Source organism: Scyliorhinus canicula, chromosome 4 (genome assembly GCF_902713615.1).
Source record: "Scyliorhinus canicula chromosome 4, sScyCan1.1, whole genome shotgun sequence".
Taxonomy (NCBI): domain Eukaryota; kingdom Metazoa; phylum Chordata; class Chondrichthyes; order Carcharhiniformes; family Scyliorhinidae; genus Scyliorhinus; species Scyliorhinus canicula.
The window spans coordinates 28,950,474-28,968,786 of record NC_052149.1 but is presented as its reverse complement, the minus strand read 5'-3'; the positions used below and the strand labels follow the sequence as shown (position 1 = coordinate 28,968,786).

The following is an 18,313-nucleotide window of genomic DNA, read 5'->3' as shown; positions in this document are numbered from 1 at the left end:
GATTTGGACTTTCTGATTTCTCCCTCAATGTACCTGAACTGGCGCCGGAGTGGCGACTAAGGGCTTTTCACAGTAACATTCATTGCAGTGTTAATGTAAACCTACTTGTGACAATAATAAAGATTATTATTGATCGGCACAGAATGAACAGCAGCACAAAACCTTGCTGGAATCTTGAAGTTTTGAGAGTCTTTCATGTGGGCCTCAGCATTGAGTGAGGATCACAACTGAGCATTAGCAGCCAATTTCTTCATGATCAATAGGGTGCCCCTTTAGATGGCCACTGGGGTTGACCTGGAACTCCATCCACCAGAAAAGACATTCCTCCCACTTCAAAGTATCAAAATTTTATATTAAATGTGTTGCTTCTGGTAAAACTGGTCAAACGATGCATGTGAGATTGCAGACATGCTCCACCACCTTCGACACTCCCCCTGTCACCTACCAACTTATACCCATTCTATATACCCACCCAATATCACTATTCTTCTCCTTTCTATCACCCTTTAACCTCCACACCCTGGGTCCTATCATGATTCACCTCCACATGCCATTCCTCCTCTCAAGAGCCAACACCTACTATCTTTCCCATGTCCTCTCTGACTCCTCCCATTATCCAAACCACCTCTCTTGTCCCCCTTTTATGATCCACCTGATGAGACCTTCACCTGCCAGATTTTCACCATGGACCTGCCACCCAATGGCATTACATTTCCCCTTCCACTGCCACCTGGTGTACTGCAATCCATATTCTTACCCGTCTTTGTGTGAAGACGTTTTTCTTGAATTCCCTGTGGGAAGCAGGCAGATTGCGGGCAGCACTGGAGCACATTGGTTAGCACAGTTGTTTCACAGCTCCAGGGTCCCAGGTTCGATTCCCGGCTTGGGTCACTGTCTGTGTGGAGTCAGCACGTACTCCCCGTGTCTGCGTGGGTTTTCTCCAGATGCTCCGGTTTCCTCCCACAGTCCAAAGATGTACAAGTAAGGTGGATTGGCTAAGTTAAATTACTCTTATTGTTCAAAAAGGTTGGGTGGGGTTACTGGGATAAGGTGGAGGTGTGGGCTTGGTTAAGGTGCTCTTCCCAAGGGCTGGTGCAGACTTAATGGGCCAAATGGCTTTCTACACTGTAAATTCTATGATTAGCCCCTGGGCCACTGATAGAACAACTACCTGGCCCAAGCAAGCTCCAAGCCCTTTCCCCACAGCATGGGCACATAGCTGGCAGAAATGTTGTGTTTGCATTCATCTGAACAATGCTAATGAAATATCTCCCCATTAACCTCAGGAACAGGAGGGATTTACCGGCTGTTCCCAGGCGACGCGGGGTGCTGTCAACGGGAAATCCCGTTCATTTCTGACAGTACACAGCATCAGAGATGCTGCCAACACCTCTGGTAACTGTGACGAGCAATTCTGGGGTCAATTTTGGGAATGACACTGGAAGGAGAATGGTGTAATTTCTGGAAACTCAGGCAAAACAATTTTCCTATTTATTAATGGGCCACATCTAAAATGAAGAATTGGTCAATTTTACCTGGGGGCAAATTATCAGCTTCTGTCGATGATGGCAGGCTGCTTTCGGCTGCAGTTATTGCTCCATGAAGATAGCACCTTTGTTTCCGTAGCTCTTCCTCTCGCTGTAGAACCTCTCTGATCTCCAGACTAAGAATGGACTGAGATCCATGCGAGCGGAGCTTGAAGAAGGGGTTATTTTGCAATATCTCCTCTTCCTGCGGTGACGTGATGGACGAGAGTGCAAAGTCTGTGGTATGCTGTATAATCACGTTTGGTGTTTCCAGTATTACAACATTGGCCGTTTCTACAGATGGATATTTACACTTCATCACAGCATCCGCAATTCCCGCCTTGTCTTCCCCTGTAGACGTTGATGTACCATTTTCCAATCTAAAATGACCATCGTTCATTTCATTACTGGAGGGATATTTTTTCATTCCCGATGGTGCACCCAGGAAAGAGGTCGGGGTATTAATGTGGGGCATAAATATTTTACTGTTCAATGGTAGTGGGAAAGGATAATGTTGTTCAAAGAACTTCCTTCTCTCCTCAATCTCTGGAATAAGACTTTTGTCATATGTTCCCTTTACCTTTCCTTGCAGGACAAGGTCCTCCTCTCTTTGGCGCTCAAGCAAAATTTCACGCTGCATCTGCATCTCAGCAAACTGATTACTTTTACCTTTTGCCACAGGAGCAGGAACAGGATGAAAAATCAGTGGCCTAGTTCTGATTTCTACATATTCTTCAGAGAAAGTATGCTTTTTAATGCCTCTGGCCTTCCTTAGACTTTCTTCTCGTTTCACGCCGAGACGGATCTCTCGCTCAATTGGAGTTTCAGATTTGCTATAGGTTATGGATCCAGAGCTTGAGGTTTCACTCTGAAATAGGGTGTCAGCTAGATTGTCAGCTTCCGATCGACACATTGAGTCATCGAGACCAGAATCACTCCCTTCTGAGCAAGTACTAAAGTCCACTATGTTCAGTAACATCATCTGCTCCAAATCCCTCATGGCGCCACTGGTCTCCTGTAACACGACCATGCTCTGTTTGCGATTTAGATTTGTTAAACCTCTCCAGCTTTCCACTTCATCCATTCTGATCTCTACCGATGCGCAGGTTGGGACTTGCTCTTCAGAGAAAGCGGCAGAATGTGGAAGGTTTGCCACCTTTATCGTTTTAGTATCGAAAGCGTAATCCGTGTTGTCGTTAATAACACGTTTTGTTTTATTCTTTTGCAGTTTGGCTTGTGGCATCTGGCTGTGGGCTCTGTTAATCTCTTCCAGCAGCAACCACTGTCTGCGGGCAACTGCAAAATCCACATGTTCTGTGTCAATATTTTCATTTTCGGCAGCTTTAGTTTGGCTTCTTTCTGTTTGGATGTGCTCAGCAGATTGGGTTTCAGTATTGTTGGACTTACGTATCACTTCATTGTACTGGTTAGGGTTGCTTTTTAGTGACCCATCCTCCACTTCCATTATTTCAGATGGAAGCTTCTTACTTGGGGAAGTCGCATTTCCATTTGACCGACTTTCATGAATTGCATAATTTGAATGTTTCTTGAATCTGTCCGCAAAGGCACATTCTACTTCATCCACATATTGCATGAGAGTGGCACTTGGAAAAAATTCATTCTGATTAGCAGGTGGAATGGTTTCAGACTCTCTTTGATACATCACACCTTTGTTTGACAGTGGATTGCCATTACTGGTCAAATAAGGCTTTATTGGTCCATTTAGGCCAGTGGCTGATGGATCCATCAAGCCTTCATCGTCATTTGGGACGGCTAAAGAAGTTAAACTTTCCATGGTCAATTTACTGAAATCAGTCGGCGAAAGACTTCCAATACTTCCTTCATTCTCACTGGCTTCTAATGAGCTTTTCAGCATCCCTTCCTTTAGGTTGCTTAATGAAGAGAAATCTGGTGAAAATTCTTTGGATCTGGTGACTGTGGGAAGGTTGATTTCATTGCCAGTTTTGGTAGTTTGGAAGGCCATTAGCATCTCTTCCTGGTCGATTTCGGCTGCAACTATTGCAGCCGCAGTCAGTTTGGTGGTGATGTCCTGGCCAAACTCTAAATCCTCTATTGTCGTTGATTTAGCATCTGCTCCACCCAGCACTGTGGCTGAAGAATCTTTCATGTGGTCTTTATGAATAATGGCATAAATCGCTTGTGGCATTTCATAGGACGAAGACATGCTTTCAAAAGCTAACGGTGCTTGCGCTGTGTGATCCAAATCTTCAATTTCGAAAGGACATTTTATGCCATTTGCATTGTCATGGTGATTTCCATCACTGGCTTCATTCACATTTTCCACTACAGTCGGATCTGCTGTTAACCTGCAAGTAGCCAAGAGGAGCTGCTGGTCATTTAACCAAGAGTATCTTCTTTCAGCAGTCACATTAACCTTTCCTTCATGGATAGTGCCATTTTCTGTTCCTTCTGTTTCCATAGCAATACAAGTACTTCTAGGTTCTGAAATGTCCCCAGTGGTTTCCATAGTTACAGTTGGTGTACGAGTATCTCCCATGTCAACATTTTCTTTCAGTTCCTCTCCATTCCTTCTCCACTTGGCCAGGAAGCCACTTGGCTATAAAGATAAACATACATGTAGATTACTAAAACGCTTACATAGTTTGACCAAATTAAAGAAAACAAGACATTCATTCCAGAAATTTGACAGAAGTTTCCACCTTTTGTTTAAAGAGGTTAAACCATAGCCCCAACTACTCCCTCAAGCTGACATAAAATGTCACACAGGAGTATACAGAGCAGGGGGAATTCTTGTGGTTTCCAGGACAACCTTTATCCTTCAGCCACCTGAAGCAGATTATCCGATGATTAATTTCATTGTTGACTATGGCGCCTTGCTGTGCGCATTTTGATGGCCTGGAGTTTCTATATTACATAAAGCAACACACTTCTAAAGTATTTATTGACCGTAAAGTGCTTTAGTAACACTAAGTCATGAAAAGTGTAAATACAAGGTCTTTCCTTTATACTTCAGAATCTCCATCATTATATTCACAGAACTACTGTACTATTAGTGTTAGCAATTTAGTAACTTGGCAGTATTTTCAGATCAATCACAATGATAGAACTACACTGGAAACAGGACACCAGATTGACTGTGGAATAGTTCTATAGATTTTCCTCAAATCATAAAAAAAACTTGCTAAGAGGCTTTAAAATTCCTTGAGGAATTCTTCTTTGTATCTAATTTTGTCCTCCAAAAATGCCACAGACTGTATATGTTTCTAGCTAGGGTTTGTGTGGGCTTGCAGGGTTTGCTTGGTCCTCCAAATAGCTGTGTTTTGGAAGTCCTAGGACAATGGCCAAATTTAATCGATCCCTTATTGTTATCCCTTTGTGGGGTAGGCAAGAAAAGCAGCTGGGTTTCTCTCAGCAGGACCCATTCAATAGCTGCTCTAACACGCTACAGAGCCGGACGGCACGATAGCACAGTGGTTAGCACTGTTGCTTCACAGCGGCAGGGTCCCAGGTTCGATTTCCGGCTTGGGTCACTGTCTGTGCGGAGACTACACGTTCTCCCTGTGTCTGTGTGGGTTTCCTCCGGGTGCTCCGGTTTCCTCCCACAAGTCACAAAAGATGTGCTGATGGGTGACTTGGACATTCTGAATTCTCCCTCCGTGTACCCGAACAGGCGCCGGAATGTGGCGACTCGGGGCATTCCACAGTAACTTCATTGCAGTGTTAATGTATGCCTACTTGTGACAATATTATTATATAAATAAATTATTACCCAGATAAACAAAAATGTCAACGCACGGGTAATTTAATGATACAACCTGTGGAACAACCTGTGTAACTCCAATAATTTCTTGTACAAAAGTAACAATTCGGAAATAAACACATGATTCCATTATCAAATATAATGAAAGCAACGACTGATATGCACTTAAGATTTTACTAGGTATAATTAAATATTAGCAGACCATCGTATGGATTGTCATGCAATTATTTTAAAATGCTTTTTCATGATGCTTCCTGAATCTAGATATACAAGTGCCTTTCTGATACTGGTACCATTGCACCAACTTCAGTAGAAAAACCTCCTGCTATATTAGCCAATGAACCCATGTCATTATCTTTCTCCCGCCATCAAAAGCCTCATCAAACTCCATCTCTTCAAAATGTGCATGTAACAATATGTTACAAGGTGGCACAGAAGCACAGTGGTTAGCATTTTGCTTCACAGCATTCCCAGGTTCGATTCCCGGCTTGGGTCACTGTCTGTGGGGAGTCTGCATGTCCTCCCCGTGTCTGTGTGGGTTTCCTCCGGGTGCTCCGGCTTCCTCCCACAAGAATCAAAAGACATGCTGTTAAGTAATTTGGGTATTCTGAATTCTCCCTCTGTGTACCCAAACAGGTACCGGAGTGTGACAACTAGTGAATTTCAGTGCCGTGTTAATGTAAGCTTACTGTGACAATAATAAATATTATTATGTCTATTGTAGGGAATACAAAGTGTTAACAATTTTATGTTAATATTTCTCACCGCCAGATGGAGATAAGGAGCAGTCATATAAATATCATATGACTCCTGGGATTCTGGGAGAAGGTGCTTAGGCATGAGATAGATTAGGTGCATAGTGTAGAGTTCTGTAGTTAGAGATATTGTATAGTTTAATTTAATAACTTATACCTTGCGACTTGTTTGAATCTTATTTAAGTAGTACAAATACTTTGTTCAGTAACTTAGCTTGACGTTCTTTGTTCAACGTTCTCTAGACATCCTGATAGACACAACAGAGAATATCGCAGTGCCTTTTCGCATCTCTTTGAACATTTCTTCTACTACAGCTCATCATACATTTTTTACAGTTATGTTTGGAATGTTTAGAACATTATACAAGTTCCTTTAAAAAAAAGAAAAATATGCTATCAACTCCCATGAATGCCAAATGTACAGTTTACATAGCATGCTTACAAATGCAATAGCTCCCCAAAGGGCATAATTTCTAGACTCCATAAAAATCCACAAAAACCTAATTGCAGACAAGTGTTTCACCAAACTATTTAAAACACCTATTTTGAAATACTTGGATTTAGCATCCACAAATTCCAGTTGTACAAAATTTATAATCAAGTAGGACAGCACAAAATCACTTGACACAAAGTACAAGTTTTACACTCACATTTCTCATCCTTAAACTGAATTTAAAATTGTACCATGTTATGATTGCTCATGCCCAAATGTTCCTTTACTACGAGGTCATTAATTGATCCTGTTTCATGACACAGCACCAACTCTAATATTACCTGCTCCTCTGTTGTTTTCAGAATGTATTTTTGTGAGGGCCACGAAGAATCCAGCACGAGTTTGTAGAGTCAAAAGAAAATAACTTTATTTACAATTTTATATATACAGCAGAAGTACTTCATCACTGCTTCACTCCTTTAGCTGGTTCCACACTGGCCAGCTCTATTTATGCAGGTGAAACTGCTAATTATTTCCCCACCCCCTCATTGGGCGAGCTCACATTCCACCTGAGTAGCTCATGCTCTGAGGTGCAGGAGGGGAAACTGTCTCTAAGCTCCTGCCTCTGTCTTTAACCCTGCTTCTGGACCTGGTGTGCTATTGTGTATGCTGCCTGCCTTTTTTGGACTTTGAAGCCTGATTCACGGCAAGAACGGGAATGGTGCTACTTTCTCGGTTAAACGGAGTGAAAGAAGAGCCCCTGTTGCTGTTGCCAGTTGCTTGCAGGGGAGAGAGTGCTTGCTTGCAGTTGCCATGCCTGGGTCTCGTGCTTGTTACTGGTTGCCTTTTTGTTTACCGGCTGGGAGTGGAGCACAGGGTGGATTTAGGTTGGCCTGCTGCTGGGTGGAAAGTGGAGGGGAACAGACTCGCTTTTGCAGTTTTGGACTGGATGGTGTCTGGAGACTGGATGCCGGAACTCTTGACAGCAGTAGGGAATTGGCCCAATTGAATATGTTTACTGTCTGTACTGATGTCGGTTGTGTTTTACTATTGGGGGATTGTATGGCAATTATTGTCTTTTTGTTGTGTATTGTTATTTTGGACTTAGCGCTGGGTGCTCGCCAGTTGCGGCCCTCCTGCTTCTGTGCACTGGGTATTGAGGGGTCCTTCCTGGTGTTGATTGGGGGGGGGGGGGAGGGGTGTTCTGTCCCTCCCTCCTCAACACTGCCTGTCCTTTTCCGATGAACTGAGCTGCTTGCGGGTGCTTCTTCACTGAAGTGGGGCTGTTGTTGGAGCCGGGGGAGGGTGGGGTAGGGGATCGTGCTCGTGCGCTGGTTTGAGTGCTGGCAGCTTTGACTCGCATTTAATTTTCTGTTGGGTTTCTTGTGGTTGCTCTGTATTTGTTTTTGTGAAGGCAGATCCTTCTCACTCCCTCTCTTCTGCCATGCCCCGTATCGGTGTGTCCTTTTCCAGTGGTCTGTGCTGCCCATTTGGGTGCCTTTCTGCCAATGTGGGGCTACTGTTGGGGACAGGGGATGATTGCGTGTGCATGCTGGCTTGAGAGCTGGTGGGTTTTTTAAATCTTGTAAATGCTTTTGGCATATTACTGCTTTTTGTGACTGTGCTTTCTTTGAAAGTTGCTGATTCTTTTGTATTTTTGAGTTGTCAATAAATTAAAATACATTATGGAATACCCAATAGTCTTCAGTCAATAGTATTCAGACAGGTTATAACAGTATTGTTCTGAGAAACTGAGAAACTGTCCTGAATGCACATTATGCGATGAACGTTTGCTCCAAGCTAAATTTGCAAATTTGATTTGTCCAATCAATATGAAGATTAAAATCACCCACAATTATTCCAATACCCTTCTTTCAAGCCCCCATTATTTATTTATTTCTACTCATCCCTACAGTGTTACTGTTGGGAGCCTTCAACTACCACGTCAAGCAGCTTTCTTCCTTTGCTATCCCTTATCTGCACCCAAAATGATTCTATGGCTGGGATTACTATGCCCCTCTGTGGCAAGATCCTTTCTTTTTATTCATCTAAGGGATATGGGCATCACTGGCGAGGCCAGCATTTGTTGTCCATTCCTATCGAGAGGGTGGTGGTGAGCAGCCTTCTTGAACTATTGCATTCCATGTGGTGTACTGTGCTGTTCAGGATGAATTTCTAGAATTTTACCCCGGTGACAGTAAAGAAATGGCGATATAGTTCCAATTCAAGATGGTGAGTGACTTGGGAGGGGAACTTCCAGGTGTCACTCCCATGTGTCTGCTGCTCTTATCCTTCTAGATGGTAGTGGTTGTGCATTTGGAAGGTGCTGCTGAAAGGAGCCTTGGTGAGATCAGTGATGAGCAATCTAGGCCAGTGAGTGGGCCACATGACAGGCCCTCCTTCATCTTGGTGGGCCACAAGATCACGAACCATGACCCCTTTAATAAGTTCAAAAACATTTGATGCACACCAAATATTTCAAAGTTATGGAAATGCTTTATCATTTATATATTAATAGAACTATCAACTTGAAAAGGGTAAACCCCCCCCCCCCCCCCCCACAAATTATACTGTAGATGCAATGGCGCAACCGGCTCTCACAGTCAATGTTTTGTGCAATCAGCATGAGTATCACTTCACTCATATCAGAAAGAAAACACTACGCAGCTGAAAATCCGCAGAATGTGGCAACCCTGCGGCTGGGCAACCGTCAACAAATGTCTCGTGGCTGCACTCAGAATTAAGATGGGCCACATGTGGCCCATGATGCAGGTTGCCCACCACTGTATCTTGTAGATGGTATCCACTGCTGCCACTGTTAGTCAGTGGTGGAGGGTGTGAATGTTTGTGGAAAGGCTGCTTTGTCCTGAATGTTGTTAAGCTTCTTGAATATTATTGGATCTGCACTCATCCAGTGGAGAGTATTCCACCACACTCCTGACTTGTGCCTCGTAGATGGTGGACAGGCTTTGGGGAGTCAGGAGGTGAGTTCCTCACTGCAGAACTCCTAGCCTCTAATCTTCTCTTGTATCCACAGTATTCATACGGATTTTCAGTTTAGTTTCTTGTCAATGGGAACCCCAAAGATTCTGATAGTGGGGAATTCAGTGATGTAATGCAATTGAATGTCAAGGGGCAATAGTTAGATTCTGTCTTGTTGGAGATAGTCGTTGCCTGGCATGACAATGGCACAAAAGTAACTTGCCACTTGTCAGCCCAAGCCTGAATATCGTTCCGGTCTGGCTGCATTTGGACATGGACTGCTTCATTATCTGAGGAGTCGCAAATGGTGCTGAACATTGTCCAGTCATCTTCTCACATCCCTCTTCTGACTTTATGATGCAAGGGAGGTCATTGATGAAGCAGCTAAAGATGGTTGGGCCTAGGACACTACCTTGAGGAACTCCTGCAGTGATGTTCTGGAACTGAAGCAATTGACCTCCAACCACAACAACCATTATCCTCCATGCCAGGTATGACTCCAGCCAGCGGAGAGATTTCCCTCTTATTCCTATTGAATCCAGTTTTGCTCGGGCTCCTTGATGCCATTCTTGGTCAAATGCAGCTTTAATATCAAGGACAGTCACTCTCTCCTCACCTCTGGAATTCGGCTCCTTTTTCCATGTTTGATTGAAGGTAGTCATGAGGTCAGCAGCTGTGTGACCCTGGCAGAACCCAAGCATCAGTAGCGGCTAATTATACTGAGCAAATGCCACTTGATAGCACCGTTAATGACCTATTCCATCACTTTACTGATGATCAAGAATAGACTGATGTGGTGGTTATTGGCTGGGTTTGATTTGTCCTGTTTTCTGCATATAGGACACACCTGAGCAATTTTCCACTTTGCTGGGTACATACCAGTGTTGGAGCTGTAATGGAACAGCTTGGCTAAGGGCGTGGCAAACTCTGGAGCACAAATCTTCAGTACAATTGCCGGAATATTGTCAGGGCCCTTAGCCTTTATTACACATATCGTTCCCTGGCATTATCACCTTGTCCTTTCTCTTTAATTTTCCAAATCTCCCCTCACGTGTATTCTCCCCTCAACTATTTAGTTTATAAGTTGTATGATTTACGAGGACACTGTGCCCTAGTGTGGTTCAAATGAAGACCATCCCAATGCTACAGCTCATCCTAGTGCCCATGAATCAAAACCCCTTTCTTCCACAACCAATCTTTGAACTCGGCATTCAAACCTCTGATCTTGGGAGGGATTCTCCGATCCCCCAGCCACCTGTTCCTCCGCGGCGCACCATTCGCCGGTGGTGGGATTCTCTACTCCTGCCGTTTGTCAGTGGGATTTCCCATTGAAGGCACCCCACGCTGCCGGGAAACCCATGAGTGGGCGTGTGCTGCCAGTGGAAAAAGTGAATCCCAACGGCCAGGGAATTCCAGCCCTTATTTACCCTATGCCAATTTGCTCATGGTTTAGGGAGCAATCCAGAGATTATTTTAAGGATCTGCCTTTTAGTTTAGTGCCTAACTGCTCATACTCCCTTAGATAGGACCTGGAAATAAGCCCTGTTATGTCACTGGTATCAATGTAGGCCACAACAACAAGGTCATTACCATCTCTACTCACCAGGTGATGTCCTTAGCCCTGGCATCCGGCAGGCAGCACAGTCGTCCAGACTCATATTCTTTGCTGCAGTGAGCAATATCTATCGCTCTAACTCTCCTGTCCCCTGCTAGAGATAGAGATAGAGAAATACAGCACAGAACAGGCCCTTCGGCCCACGATGTTGCGCCGAACTTTTGTCCTAGGTTAATCATCGAATTTTGGACAATTTTTCATGGCCAATCCACCCAACCTGCACATCTTTGGACTGTGGGAGGAAACTGGAGTACCCGGAGGAAACCCACGCAGTCACGGGGAGGATGTGCAGACTCCACACAGACAGTGACCCAAGTCGAAATCGAACTTGGGACCCTGGAGCTGTGAAGCAATTGTGCTATCCACAATGCTACCGTGCTGCCCTTAAGAAGTTAACCTACACTCCATTATTCTACCCTAATCGATGTACCTATCCAATAGCCGCTTGAAGGTCCCTAACTTTTCCGACTCAACTACTTCCACAGGCAGTGCATTCCATGCCCCCACTACTCTCTGGGTAAAGAACCTACCTCTGACATCCCCTCTATATCTTCCACCATTTATCTTAAATTTATGTCCCCTTGTAATGGTGTGTTCCATAGATTTCAAAGATCTATAAACATAGACCCAAGATCTCTCTGCTCCTCCACATTGCCAAGAACCCTACCATTAACCCTGTATTCCGCATTCATATTTGTCCTTCCAAAATGGACAACCTCACACTTAGAACATAGAACATAGAACAGTACAGCACAGAACAGGCCCTTCGGCCCTCGATGTTGTGCCGAGCAATGATCACCCTACTTAAACCCACGTAACCCGTATACCCGTAACCCAACAATCCCCCCATTAACCTTACACTACGGGCAATTTAGCATGGCCAATCCACCTAACCCGCACATCTTTGGACTGTGGGAGGAAACCGGAGCACCCGGAGGAAACCCACGCACACACGGGGAGGACGTGCAGACTCCACACAGACAGTGACCCAGCCGGGAATCGAACCTGGGACCCTGGAGCTGTGAAGCATTTATGCTAACCACCATGCTACCCTGCTGCCCTTGTCAGGGCTTGTCAGGGTTAAACTCCATCTGCCACTTCTCAGCCCAGCTCTGCATTCTATCTATGTCTCTTTGAAGCCGACAACAGCCCTCCTCACTATCCACAACTCCACCAATCTTCGTATCATCTGCAAATTTACTGACCCACCCTTCAACTCCCTCATCCAAGTCGTTAATGAAAATCACAAACAGCAGAGGACCCAGAACTGATCCCTGCGGTACGCCACTGATAACTGGGCTCCAGGCTGAATATTTGCCATCCACCACCACTCTCTGTCTTCTATCGGTTAGCCAGTTTGTTATCCAACTGGCCAAATTTCCTACTATCCCATGCCTCCTTACTTTCTGCATAAGCCTACCATGGGGAACCTTATCAAATGCCTTACTAAAATCCATGTACACTATATCCACTGCTTTACCTTCATCCACATGCTTGGTCACCTCCTCAAAGAAGTCAATAAGACTTGTAAGGCAAGACCTACCCCTCACAAATCCGTGCTGACTATCCCTAATCAAGCAATGCCTTTCCAGATGCTCAGAAATCCTATCCCTCAGTACCCTTTCCATTACTTTGCCTACCACCGAAGTAAGACTAACTGGCCTGTAAATCCCAGGGTTATCCCTATTCCCTTTTTTGAACAGGGGCACGACATTCGCCACTCTCCAATCCTCTGGTACCACCCCTGTTGACAGCGAGGACGAAAAGATCATTGCCAACGGCTCTGCAATTTCATTTCTTGCTTCCCATAGAATCCTTGGATATATGCCGTCAGGCCCGGGGGACTTGTCTATCCTCAAGTTTTTCAAAACGCACAACACATCTTACTTCCTGACAAGTATCTCCTCAAGCTTATCAGTCTGCTTCAAGCTTATCAGTCCTCTCCAACAATATGGCCCCTCTCGTTTGTAAATACTGAAGAAAAATACTTGTTCAAGACCTCTCCTATCTCTTCAGACTCAATACACAATCTCCCGCTACTGTCCTTAATCGGACCTACCCTCGCTCTAGTCATTCTCATATTTCTCACATATGTGTAAAAGGCCTTGGGGTTTTCCTTGATCCTACCCGCCAAAGATTTTTCATGCCCTCTCTTAGCTCTCCTAATCCCTTTCTTCAGTTCCCTCCTGGCTATCTTGTATCCCTCCAGCGCCCTGTCTGAACCTTGTTTCTTCAGCCTCCTTCTTCCTCTTAACAAGACATTCAACCTCCCTTGTCAACCATGGTTCCCTCACTCGACCATCTCTTCCCTGCCTGACAGGGACATACATATCAAAGACACGCAGTACCTGTTCCTTGAACAAGTTCCACATTTCACTTGTGTCCTTCCCTGACAGCCTATGTTCCCAACTTCTGCACTTCAATTCTTGTCTGACAGCATTGTATTTACCCTTCCCCCAATTATAAACCTTGCCCTGTGGCACGCACCTATCCCTCTCCATAACTAAAGTGAAAGTCACAGAATTGTGGTCACTACCTCCAAAATGCTCCCCCACTAACAAATCTATCACCTGCCCTGGTTCATTACCAAGTACTAAATCCAATATGGCCTTATGCTACTATCGCTTCCCTCACTTGAATGGCCCCCTGCACCAGAGTACTGTGGTCAGTTTGCTCATCCTCCCCACAGACCCTGCTCTCATCCACACAAACTGCAGGAACATTGAACCTGTGGGACAAGTGTAAGTGCTGAGGTTTCATACACGTTTTTACCATATATATTACTGTCTTTGACGAAAGGATGGAGAGTGTTTGCAGAAAAATTAATTTAAATTGTGTAGCTAGGATCAGGAAATTACAAATAAAAACGAATACACTGCCATTGGGCCAAACTGTAGCCAATGAAGCTCAATTCTGGTGGTGGGGGGGCTTTACTTTGAATTGCAATGGAATGAAAGTTGCCAAAGTCCAATAGGACCATAGGCTGCTCTCCCCATTTTTTAGAGAGCTGACTGGTGATTTAACCGGAGACTAACCACACCTCAGACAAGGAGCAAGGATAAGAAGGGAGTGGCTCCATGAAGAACCTTAGCCAGTACGGGGATTGAACCTGCGCCGTTGGCATCGCTCTACAGCATGAACCAACCGCCCAGCCAACCGAGCTAAACAGACGCCCCAGTTTGGACCAGTGATTAGTGGATTGCAGAAATTGGGGTTTCGCATTCTGTTCTGCTGCAGGTGAGCAAGTCCCAGCCCTTCAGGAATAGCAGTGGCAGGATGGGAATGGTACATGTTAACCTCTCAGGTTGTCAGCATTTCTGATCCCTTGTCACCAACAGCCACCACGACAGAGTGTTCGGTGGTAACAGAGATGCAGCAATTCGAGTGTTGTGTCCGTGCAGTTTTGAACTCACTGGAGAACTCACTGGAGACAAGCATCTGAAGGATGAGCATTCTTCCACTCGGTTTGCTTATTCCCCTGGGGGTATGGTTTCCTATCGAGAAAAGTACTATAATTTGGCTCTTGGGCGAGCAATAATGGCATGTCAATATACATGATGGGAATTAAGTTTGTGACTGTTCACTTAAAATTATTTTAAATATGGATTCCAGTGTAGAAACCAAATTGCTTTAACAGAGAAGTAATACAAGATGATTTATGATTATATAATTAAATTTGGATCAAGTGAATATTCATTCTTGACAGTGTATATCGTCGATATCCAACCAAGCTTTACTGAGAATTCTGATCAATATCATGATTCCTTACTCCGGAAGGTAACCCAGTTATTGCCTCAGAAACCACTGTGAACGTGCAATATACTTTTACAGCCCCTGCTGAATAAATGGCTTGAACCCATTGAATTGGGGCAACTGTTACATGCAAGAGGCTGAAGATTGAAAGATGGTTACAAATGATAGAAATTGCTTTACACAAGTACTAAATTATGGATTATATTGCACAAAATCAGAAGCCAGCACCTTCAGCATCACTTGATTCAAGATACAGCAGAGAGTAAAAGTTTCTAACTGTAACTCAAGGAGCACAATCATCTACTGATAACAATGTATATTAATAAGGTCACATCCTGTAATTTCATGTTAAACCAGTTAGTATAGTGTAAAGAAAAATGGGCTGCTCTTGCATGAAAATCAAGGGTTCTGCCAAGGCGATATATTAATTTTGGTCTGCAACTGAACACTCCTTTGTCACCTTCCAAACTGACAGCCACCACGTCAGACTGTTCAGCAGCAGCAAGGGATGCAGCATTGCTGGTGCTGGGGTTTGTGCAGATTTCAGCACAGCGAACTCACTAAAGGCGAACAGCTGAAAGGTTCCAACATGAGCATTCTTCCCTGGGGGTATGAGCATTGAAAACTAAAATGTCTGAAGAATGGTTAAATAGATCTACCTTCGGTAAGATTCATACATTCGGATGAAGATGACCAATTTTCGGAGCAAAGTTAAATTTTAAAAATGTTTTGGTTTTGCGCATATCAAAAAATGAAAGTGAAAACATGACTGAAAGTTGTTAAGTCACCTGGTCCAGATGGAATGCATTATACATTGCTGTAAGAAGCAAATGTAGACACTGGAGGCGCATTGATTACAACCTCCTTGATAGAGGAATGGTGCCTAACTGGAGGGTCGCTAAAGCTATACCACTATTCAAGTGAACGGGGAGATGGATAAACTAGGGACAGTCTGCCTAGGCAGAAAGTTATTCTATCAATAATTTTAAAAACAGGTAGTGGAAAGAGACTCAAGGATAAGAAACTTATACAGTACGACTGAAAAAAGCAGGGGTGAAGGAATAAGTACAAGTGTGCTGTCAAACGCGAAGACTAGTATGAAGGGAGAAATGGTCTCTTTCTGCAAAGTGAAGTTTTGTTCTGTGATTTCTACATTTTATGATATCGATTACAATTACCAGGGATAATCCACAATGTCTCTTATTTCTATGTGGATGTTAGACACTGAATTATGCTCCTTTTATTCCAATTGGCAGTGTAAAACAGAGTCACTAAATAACTCAAAAGGCTCCTTTGAAAAAAACCTTTCTCTGTCCTTGAGAAGAGCTGAAGACAGCTAATCTCTGCAGCCTTAGCACCTGTATCTCATTGAAGACATGTCAAAATACCTCTGTGGTCGAAGAAACCCGATCTGACCTGGACTGTTGCATTTCAATTCCACTGTCTCGGATATGCTATGGGATACACGTCAATTAGAACCGTGAGTGGCGGGACTTCAGCACTGTCACAGTGTCAGAACTTTCCATCGAGTCGCCACAGTGTAGGAGGCCTTTTGGCAGGGGGGGGGGGAGGGTTCATCGATCTCAGAGCCACTTGCTTCTTCCAACCTCCTTGCCCTCTCTTCCCGTGAACCCCCACCCCACAAAATCAAGCCCTCCCATCCTCACATTACTTATCTGTCACCTGGATGCTCTGTGATCATGGGTGTCTAGGGAATGTCCATCCAGCAGCGGCCACACCCACCTCAATGGTGCTGCCAGCCTCTGATTGGCCAGCAGCTCTTGCTCAGGCAGGGCTTCTGGTTATTCAAGGAGATTCCAGATTCTCAATCCCAGGGCAAGGCCCTCCAGCAGCCTCACCACTGCCCGATTGGCTTGTGATTTGGTGGGCCTTCCTGTAAAAAAGGGCACCTTGCCATCTCTCCAACAGGCAGGCGAAACCCCCAAAGACTCAAAAAGATTTCACCTATTATTAGGTTTCCTCACTTCTTTGTAAATTTACTTCTGTTTGAAAAGTACAACTGTAGTTTATGATTTTTTGTTTGCATACTGAAGAAATCAGTAGTGAATCATAGAATCATAGAATTTACAGTGTAGAAGGAGGCCATTTGGCCCGTCGAGTATGCACCGGTTCTTGGAAAGAGCACCCTACCCAAGCCCAATCTTCCTCCTTATCCCAATAACCAGGTAACCCCACCAACACTAAGGGCAATTTCAACATGGCTAATCCACCTAACCTGCATATCTTTGGACTGTGGGAGGAAACCGGAGCACTCGGAGCAAACCCACGCACACACGGGGAGAACGTGCAGACTCCGCACAGACAGTGACCCAAGCCGGGAGTGCATCAAGTATTAATTGTGGTTCATAAACCAGTGTAACAAGATACATTAATGTTACTTCCATTCACACTGCACACCGCAGATTTTTAAAAAAAAACTCGATTTGCCAAGGTCACGGATAAGGAAAGTCCAGAGGGCATCACAAACATAAATGCTCAATGTCTTGTCCACAGCAATGTACAATGAATAGCCACTTTAAGATTTGACAGGTCTGACATTGCCTATGGAGCTTGTCTCAGATAACTGTTTATCAAGGACACCCCATGCAAAAGCAGTTGCCAAACAGTCCAAATCAGAACTGGGGAATCATCTCATCTACAGAAGAACTGGGCATCAGAATCCCTGACGAATAATCTTTATGAGTTTCCAAGCATAGTTGGAAGTTACAGATTTGTTGCTAGAAAGGACATTTATTGGAGCTACTTTTGATTCTCCAAAACCCAAGTATTCAACATCATTAACGCTCGTGGTTATATTCCTCCCAGATGGTTTCTTCAGAAAAAGTGAATGAAGATACTCATCTGTATAGACAAGAAGTACTTTAGTTTAAACTAAAATTTAGAAAATTTCACCAAACCTCTATTGGCATGGAGGGCAGGCACGAGCAATTGACGGATTATGGAAAGTAAGGGGAGTTTGGTAATGTACAATTCTTACACACTACAAGCATGAAGGAGTTACATCACATTATCCATTTATGGTAACCCACTGCGATCCCAATGGGTGTTCGATTTACAATATCAATCCCGATACCTTGATTTTAAGCAAAAATACTAGTTAGGCAGTTTTGTCATTTATAAACCTCCTGTAGTGTTCCACGTTGCAAGTGTTTAGAATAATTGGCAACTTGACATTGCTGGTGCCAAGGTACGTGTCACTTGATTGTAAAGCTAATTTATCAGCAACCGGGCTGGGTCGCTAATAAATGGAAGTCAAAGGAAACCCACAGGAGCAAACTTGTGGAAGAAAATGAACAGGAGCAAGAATTAGACAAGGACAGAGTTGGCGGGAAACAAATACAGGAACAGAAGAAATTCGAATAAAAATTGTGTTGTATTATGCTGCTTCGGATAACACAGGCTGCTACTTGATGCAGCCTTAACTAAAAGATGCTCCAGACTCTGAAATGAGTTCAACGTGTTTATTGAACTATTAACACAGTTCTC

At 44.1% G+C, this 18,313-nt stretch overlaps 1 protein-coding gene across 3 annotated transcripts in view; it reads right to left on the bottom strand.

Annotated features, from left to right (window-relative positions):
* LOC119964446 overlaps nt 1–18,313 on the bottom strand; it is a 97,781-nt gene that overhangs the window by 15,194 nt on the left and 64,274 nt on the right. For all 3 annotated transcript variants that reach the window (XM_038793930.1, XM_038793929.1, XM_038793931.1), the window contains exon 2: nt 1,536–4,104. In XM_038793930.1, the coding sequence (XP_038649858.1) occupies nt 1,536–4,104 (2,569 nt within the window). The remainder of the gene's footprint in view (nt 1–1,535; nt 4,105–18,313) is intronic.